General features: G+C 43.8%; 1 protein-coding gene across 1 annotated transcript in view; it reads right to left on the minus strand.

Annotated features, from left to right (window-relative positions):
- FAM13C (family with sequence similarity 13, member C) overlaps positions 1-8,957 on the minus strand; it is a 38,466-nt gene that overhangs the window by 27,140 nt on the left and 2,369 nt on the right. The window contains exons 2-4 of the mRNA XM_010133818.1: positions 6,709-6,759; positions 4,810-5,008; positions 62-183 (exon numbers count right to left, since the gene is read on the minus strand). Of these exons, the coding sequence (XP_010132120.1) occupies positions 62-183; positions 4,810-5,008; positions 6,709-6,759 (372 nt within the window). The remainder of the gene's footprint in view (positions 1-61; positions 184-4,809; positions 5,009-6,708; positions 6,760-8,957) is intronic.

Here is an 8,957-nt window from a genome sequence, read left to right on the forward strand (position 1 = left end):
TGGATTAGCCTTCCCTACAGTTAATCAGAAGAGAAATGCACTGTCTCAGCCCGAGGCTTACCTTGGTTGAAGTCTCACGACTGCTTCCTGGCATCTTAGAGCCACGTTCTGTGCATAGTCACTAGGGGAGGATCCAGCCTTCCCCTGCCACTCTGAGAGACCTGGCAACGCACTGTCCGGCTCCTGCACAAAGCAGAAGAGAAAATCTTGAATGCCCTGTCAGTACCAATCAGGCTTAGCTGAATACTTTGCTTTAGGAAAAAAAAAAAAAAGAGCTCCATGAGACCAGGTGCTGATTGTGGTTCAATTCTGTGGTTCAGAAAACACCGACTAGAAAAGGTTCTAAGCAAAGTAGTATCTTCTTTCACTGTGAAGTATTTTTTGAAACCAAAGCAGACTGTAACCCACTTTCTGTTTATTAGTGAGAAAACAGATGTCAGCTTCTGAACTAAGAGGTGCCATACACAGAGTTCAGCATCTTTTTACTCATGTATATTTTCACTTTCCATTTGAAATTATTTACTCATGTGTCAGTAACATTTTATTACTTGGGCATCATCAGAGAAATTTGGCCGACAAAAGCAAATGCAGTTCAGTGAAATGAGAACTGTAAGGTTTAAGCAGTTCCCTTTTGCTCCTTCCCTTCCCTCACATACGCATGGCTTTATGAGCAGAGTGTTACTGCAGGAGCAGGGAAAGGTAGCGAGGAAAAATAAGTCACATCAGCCAACCCACCACACAGAAAATAAAGAAGCCAATTTAGCCCAACTGAGTAAAGGAGTAGGCATTAGAAATGTACACATTTTACCCTAAGCTTTCGAAAAACCAGTTGTCAGGCTGCGACAAGGCGTGTGCAGCACATCTCAATTCCCTTCCGTACAAAAGGGGTTGTAGTATTTTCCCTTGCACTGCAAAGTGGCAGGTTAGTGAACTTCTTTGAAAATGTGAGCATCCAAGTAGGACTTCTCCCTACTGTTTTATTAGCTTTTATCATCCAATAGTTTATTCTACTAGTTTACTAAATTAAAATACGATGTGCTTTGCAAAACAATGGTGTTCGCTGTCCCTGGTAAAACAGTGTCTCTGATTCTGCTCCAGGTTCGAAGCTGAGTTGGAAGTACGGAAGTCAGAGATCTGGACGGGATTATCTGGATGGGAACTCAGAGGGCTGAGGCTATTCTACATTTACAAAAGCAATTCCTCTTATTCTGTTGATGAAGGACTAATGGATCTTATAAAAAAAAAATTCAACTTGTGAAACTAAATAGAAAGTCTGATCACCGGCATTTACTTGCTCTCCAAGATGACATTTTAACTGGAGGATATTTATTGCATAAGTGAACGTTAATTCCTCCTTCAGAGGCTTCTAAGACAGATGTCTCCCCTTCTCTCCATGTCTATCTAACATGGTTAAGCACTGAACAAATGATATTTTAGCCCAAAAATAGTATTAACAATTGGGGCTACAAACGGGCAGCAGTTTTCTGCAGCTGTTCTAGTTTTTCTGTTGCTATGTTAGCGTTATTTTCCCTTAGTTATATAAAAATGATCACAAGCTTTGGGGACTGCACAGGTCAACACAACGGCTTTTATTAATGTTCGGGGTAGAAGTGGATGGAATCCCTGTATCCCAAGAGCAATGAAATCCATTCCTGGTGTGTCAACGGCATCCAACAGCATAATGCTGTCTTCTCTTGCATTTTTGTTTCTTCTTCACTACCAAGAACGAAGCTTCTATAAAGAGGCTGCATCTGGTAAGCAGCCTGTGAAGAGGGAAATAATCCAGGCGTTGCTGAGAATTCTCAGCGCTGCACAATCTCTACCATGATATTTGCTTTGTACACAAAATAATACGTGGGTTTGGAAGCAGCCGAAAGTTACCATCACAGATACACGCATTGAGATAAAACAGCTTCTGTTTCACAATCTAGATTTTTTTTTTTTTTTTAATAGCCCTGGCACACCTCGTGGTGCTGTGTCAAGATAGAAACTAGCCAGGACTGCAGTCCTGAGCAGAAGTGCTTCCTACCCCGCCTGAAAACCAGTCCAGACAAGAAAACAAGCAGGCAGTGAATTGAACAGATTTAATCCATGATGGGAGGTGTGGTTTAAACAGAGTATACCCGAAAACTTGCAGAGTGCCTGACGCATTCACGTGTTTGTGTAGCTAACCCATCAACGTTAGCTCTGTTTGATCCCTGTGCACTGAAAACCACAATTCTGAAGTCAAATTACCAGAAGTTCTTTGAAATTTGCAACTTGCCCACTTAATTTATACTCTAATTTATACTCATTTATACTCAGATATAATTTATACTCAAAATGCACAATGTCATATAGCAGTTTCCTGTTCTCATCTCTAGGCACTGATTGTGAAGCCACTGTTTCCTTTTTATAGTCATTTACCTGGATAATACAAGTTTAAAACTGAATTTTTACTGTCTCTGCCTATTAGCAAGAGTGTGTAGTGTCATTTTAAAGTATTTCTCAGTATCAATAAGGAATTGGAGGACAACTCATTTAACAATTTGTATTCATGACTGTGCATCAAAGGTGAGTGACAGGAGAAAGGATTAGGCATGGAAAACACTTTCCATTCCTCACCATCTGTTCTCACACTAACTCCCAGAGCATGTTCTGACCATATGCTTCTTCACCTCCTGAAGTCAAATAAATCCTCAGTAATTTGATTTTCTACAGATTAACACTGCAGAATTGCTAAAGAAGCTCGTGAAACCATAGGAAAGATGAAACAAAGTACAGCAGTGTGATCACAGTCCAGCACATTTCCCATTCTTGGGAGAGGTTAGAGCTGCCCCCACACCCAGCTCCTGCCCCTGTAAAAGTAACTGCATGCAATAGTCAAGGTACAGCTTTACTCTAGTGACATTTTATCAGCTGGTAAGTGAAGTCACTCAGGACTGCACTTTTATTAGACTTGGTCCTGTTATTCATCATGGTGAATTTAATAACCTTTTCTTCATGAAAACGTAGGGTACATGATGACGGTGCTACACTTGTGTCAAAACATCAGAGGCCCAGGAATGTGCCTCAGCAGACTGGGAGCCTTGTGAAGCTCTAAAGCCCCATGCTGGCCTTTCCTGTTTGCACACAGCGGTCCGTCCCCTCTCCGTGACCTTTCTGCAATGGAAATCCCCTGGATTCTCAATAGGAGAAAGGCACACAAAACTGGTTCCCATCTAAACAGACTTTAATCCTTCCAACACATGCAGCAAACTTACTTATTTCCCAATAGCCTATTCTGATGTGAAAGGGACAATTCTCCAAAAATCCAGCTCATGGGCTTCTAACACATAGGAGGAGGCAGCAAACTTCTTGCCTTATCAGAGCAACAGCTTTAAAAGAGACGATGCCACTACAATGTTGTCACTGTTTCTTTCTGATGCTGCAGAGGAGGCTGGTTGGGGAAGTGAGGGGGCTGTTGAAAAAGTACTCTATCAATAAACTCAGGAAAACGGGGATGAGCAGCTTAATCACCATGTGCAGTGCATCCTGCTTTTCTTTCGTCAGTGTGTGTGCTCAGATACTGCTCTTTGTCAGCTTGACACCGCTCATCCCATTGAGTGGCTGGTGGCAAGGTGTTTCACAAAAGGCAGGCATCTGCAGCTGCACAGCGTTTCAAAGCACCAGTCTGGCACACTTCCCCAGATAACAACAACCTGCCGTGTGCACATAAACAACAGCTACCAGAAACAACAGAGCAGCTTTGAAATGGAGAGAAGCCGTTGCTACCAGTGCACACCCAGGGCTGCTAACAGACACAGCAGCAATGAGGGCCCACACACAGAAACAAACCCTTGGCAGAGCTCTTCTGCAAGCAGAGCCCTGAATGAGCGGAGCTGCTGTGATGGAGGGATGTTTGCGTTGTATATCACACTCAAAGCTCTGCGCTAGCTCTCATCCTCCAAGAGCTCCCATCAAGTCAAAGGTGACATAAAACGGTGCCTGCCCATCTTGCCTCATCCAGTATACCAGAGATGGAAGCAACAGGTAGTGTGGGGGCCCCAGGACCACTTTTGTCTGTCTTGATTCAAACCCTTGAGTCACGTGAAAATTATCTGCCTGACACGGGTTTTCCTTCAGCAGCTGCATACCTAAGTTGTGCTGGTACTTCACGGCGATCTAATTATATGCTCAAAAAGTTTCCCATGAAAGAACATCAACATTGTCAGTTAACTACTTCAGGCACCGTAAGATACCACAGAGCAGCAAATCTGTGCTGCATTAGCTTTCCCTGGGTGAGCTACAGGCACGACAGAACAGGGAGCATGCAGACAGGAGACTTGGAACTAGCTGAAAGAGCAGCGGGTGATCTATGAGACAGATCTCGCCCTGCTTGTGACTTCTTCGTGACTCCTCTTCCTGATACGCCTGCACTTGCTCTTCATAAGACAACATTTGCTATAATTTTTCTTATCTGATGAGAGACATGCACACCTCATCTCCCTGCTGCCTCAACAATATTTCCTAGCAACGCAATATGGTCGCAAAAAACCCTGCAGCTACTACTTCATCTTGGGGTTGAATGCCAGAAAAGCATGCAACAAGATCAGGGCAAGAGTGGACACAGATATTCTGAAAGGGATGGTGAGAATACTGCAGGCAGACAATTGACCAACTTTAACATAAACTATCTTGGTCATGAGATTATTTCTAGATGAGGGGTTAAACTTGGACTGGGGTCTCAGTCACACCATGGATTACCAGGAGCCCCACTCTGCATTTCAAAAGGACTGTTTGCACAGACACTGTGCCATAAACCTACCCTCGGTAAGTCTAGTTCTTTACCTGGCTTTCCTCGTGGCCTTTTCCATTTTCTAGCTTTGCAATGGGCTTAGGTTTTCTTAGCTTTAAGTTGCCCATTTCTGGCTTTCGGCCGTAGTCAAGGGCAGCCTGCTGCTTGTGCTGCTGAGGGTCCTGCAGAGGCAGCCACCGCTCCTCTAAGACAGCCGTGTTGTCCGGGAAGTTTTCTTTGTTGTCATCATCTCTGTAAGAAAACAAAATTTAAATGCATCAGGCAGGACTTCAGACACCTGTCAAAACATTATGAAGGAAGAACAGCAACAAGTTCTGAGCTATTTGTGGCATTTTAATTTTACCAGTTCGAGTAGCCTACACATCAAACACGGCATATGTTAGTAACATGAATCTGAGAGGCTACTGTTTATTGTCAAATCACAAGCTAAACTACTGTTAGTATTATTACACATCCAACTGTGGAGCTATTTAAATAAGACCAGCTTTAGAGGCACTCTTTGGCATCAGTTCTATAGTTCATATTCCCCAAACAAAAGCTGAAATTGTCTTTTTAATGAAGAGCACCTTTCCCCACCCAATGATTTGCACGAGGTTATAATCTCACGAAAACGTCAGCATGTACAATAATCCCTCCCTGTCTCTGGTTTTGAGGCCTTTTGGACCAAGTGAGGGAGGGAGACATGCAGAGGAGGCTTTGAAGAGCCAGACCTGTGTTTGGGTGGAAGGGACAAGTATGCGCTCCCGGTTCGGAGAAGAAGCCCTCCTGTATAACACCACATGTGGTGGTTTAAACAGACATTTGCTCATGGATGCTCTGGTAACTATGGCATCTGGGGCAGGTATTTTCAATCTTCACCTGGCCTACAGAGTGCAGCCTGTCCTTGCTAGTCTTACCTTACACCGGTCTAATGCCTTCCACTGGGAGCATCTCCCTGGCACCATTAGGAGAGGCTCCTCAACGCAGAACGCGAGGCTGCCCACTTAGCGCGGGCTGAAGGAGCCGATCAGCTTTACTGCTCCAAAACCCCGGCTGTTGCCTAGTCTGCAGGTGGAATTTCAGATGTTAGCTTCAGCTGGTAAAATCCTAACGGTTAGCTGAGAGCTGACCCCTTTCCCGGTGTGAAACTTCCACAACTGAGGAAGTCAAAGACCACTGAATTAAACCCCACTGAGATATTTTTTTTTTTTTTTAGAACACATAACTCGCTAATTCAACATTTTCTCCTGAGGCTGCCAAACCCACTTTCCATCTGTGGCCATCAGCATCCAGATGGATGCTCACAGGGTGCCTATGGAGCTAAACACCATTGCTGCCCATGCCGTCTGCAAGCGTGCTCGGAGGCAGCTGGTCTAGTTGCAGCGTAGGGTGCTTTATATCCTACTGCCATTTCAACAACGTGCAGAAGTACTGCTGATTTTAAGGTATCATCTGACATAAAAATCTTTCTGAAAAGTGAAGTTGCAATCAACATATACTAACAAAGCCCTGGGAGGCACATGCCTCAAGAATACTTCAGTTAAATCACATTTTGAAGGATTGTTCCTCGTACAGTCACTCATCCACAAGCAGGTCATTGCACAGTCACAAAACTCTGCTTACTGCTGCTTTGTACCAGCTGCTGTATAGTAATTCAATGTATTAGAGTCAGAGCTGCGTTTGAATGGAAGTGATATGGTGTGAGGTTAAGAACACAGACCATAATAGGTTTACCCATAGAGTAACAACAGTAATTAATCTTAATATTGTTTACACGAAATCGTAGAAGACAAATATGTATTTCACAGGAATACTAACAACCTTAGCAGGTAATTCCCCAGAAATTCAGCATTTCCCTGAGGATAAAGGATTCGTTCCAAGGGTTTACCGAAAGTGCTCTGACAGCTTTATTTGTTGCCAATGGATTTCAGTCAAAATTTGCAGTAGAATACCTGGGGCTGGAGCCGCCTGCTTGATCTTCATGTATGGAATCCCCGTCACACCTTGAAAACAGAAACAAAACAACTGCTGATTTTAATAACACCACAGTGCAGCTCAAAGTATAAACCCGTTTCTCCTCCTCACACCTTAGCTGGATCATTCCAAGCCACAGCTGCTCCGTGATAGTCTGAACCTCAGAAGAAGAAGAGGATTGAGATGTAACGTGTACACAATTTGGTATATAATTTTCAGCCAGTTAGAAATAATGATGACAAAGAATTCGTATGCTACCATAACAATTAAGGAAAATTACAAGAGATTCAGTATGTTAATTGCTCATAGTATACTTCATACTAGAACAGAATTAGAAACAATTAGCTAAGGGTGTTTTTCTCTTAGTCTCAGTCATTCTTTGTGCAGCCGGAAAAGTAATCCCCAAATAAATCATACAGTGATCATTAGTCTTAAAAAGTGAACTAGCAGAATTTTTCTAGGTGCCTGAAGAACATAATCGATTACAGCCCCTTAAGTTACAAACAACAGGATTGTCATAAATCAAGAGAGAAGTCTGGGTGCCTCTGCTAACCTCTCAGTGATGAACACTAGATCGTGCAGCATGGCTGAACTTCACGGAATGATACAACCATCTCTCTTCAAAGAAACACGCATCTATCTGCATACGCTCCTAATAAATACGCACACACCCTTTCTAGGTATTATTTGTGGGGAAAAGCCGGGCGTCTCTGCTCCCCCTCTCCTCATACTCACAGGGCACAGACACTAAGCAGGCCTGGGTCACTTGAAGTTTGCTGGCAGAGGAATCTCTTCATGATGGGGGAAGCAGCTTATACTTCCGCTGGCTTGGTAAATTTTCAAAGAGCTGCCCCGCTTAGGCAGAGCCCATTAAGTGAGAAATTCATAGCTCTGCATCACAATATGATGGCAGGAGTGTCAATATATTCCTCTTTCCCACCAGTCTTCTGCTGGTATCTTCATCAAAAGCCAGACTGCAGCAGAAAATATTTAAAGGGACACTCGAGTGTTTATGCTTCCTGAATACATCAGCAGATGGATGGAAGTACTTGCTGCTCTCGACTGGAACATAGCGGAACAGTTGCAGATCCTCCCTAAACACATAATATTCCTGCAAGGGATGCAGTTCTCCCCACAAGGGGAATTTCAGAGGGAGAAAAACACAGCAAGGAAATATGCTGCGAAGAGACAGTGCCAAGGTCAGAGCTGGATGGACAGAGCTACCAGCACCAACACTATAGTAGGGTGAGATGCCACCAGGCGTGATGTGCTGCGCACCATAGGCCAAGACACAGCCGACAAAAACCGGAGACTCCCTAAGGGGACAAACTCTCCCTCCTGTGTGTGTCACAGGAAGATGAGGTGGGAGGAAACAGCTCCACTACTGGCTTCAGTCGCTCCCTCCTCTCACCAGGTGCCACATTTGGCAATCTTCAGTCCAGAAAGACCATCTTGGCATCTGGGAACACTCTCTGAAGGGATGGTGTATGACCGAGCACAGGTTCATCAGCCAAATCTCTGTGTACATCCTTCTTAACTTGGGGAAGTGCCCTGGGGGTTGCTTTCCCTGAGCTGGCTGTAATAAGGTGATCTCGAGAAGCAGAGATCCTAACTCAGCATCCAGCAACAGATAAATGTCATAAAACAAGACAGAACTTAGAGACAACAGAGGGGAGCATGACAAAACGTACTTGAGTAGCTGGACAGCAGTAGAGATAAAAATTAATCAGAGAAGACTCCGTTCATCATGTAACAAAAAGATGGTGAGGAAGTTCCAAAGCAACATGCTCTGAAATTCTTAATAGGAATTTTTCTCTCCGTAAGAATAAATAATAAGCAAGAAAGCTTGCTCACACAAGACAGTACTTGAGGCTCAGACCATAGCAGGGCATTTAAAGAGAAGAATTCATGATATAACACAAATACTCATCATTAAAGCACGGCATGGTTTTCCCTTGGCCTCTTTAAGAGATGCCGCTCAAGTGTTCATACCATCTGCCTGCCTATATCGACACAGACATACACACCCTCATCTCCTCTCACCAGGAACTTGTGATTCTTGCTGTCCAACTTTAGCTGTTTTTAACAGATAGAGGGATATTCATGAGTTTGGTACGTATTGTGATAGCTTGTGGGCATGTAGTAGAGAGAATTCCCACCAGCCCAAAAACTGCAGCAGCTTCTCACTCACTCCTAGAATATGCCAGAGCGGCTCCCAGTCATAAAT

The sequence above is a fragment of the Buceros rhinoceros genome, unplaced genomic scaffold (genome assembly GCF_000710305.1).
Source record: "Buceros rhinoceros silvestris isolate BGI_N320 unplaced genomic scaffold, ASM71030v1 scaffold14583, whole genome shotgun sequence".
Lineage (NCBI taxonomy): Eukaryota > Metazoa > Chordata > Aves > Bucerotiformes > Bucerotidae > Buceros > Buceros rhinoceros.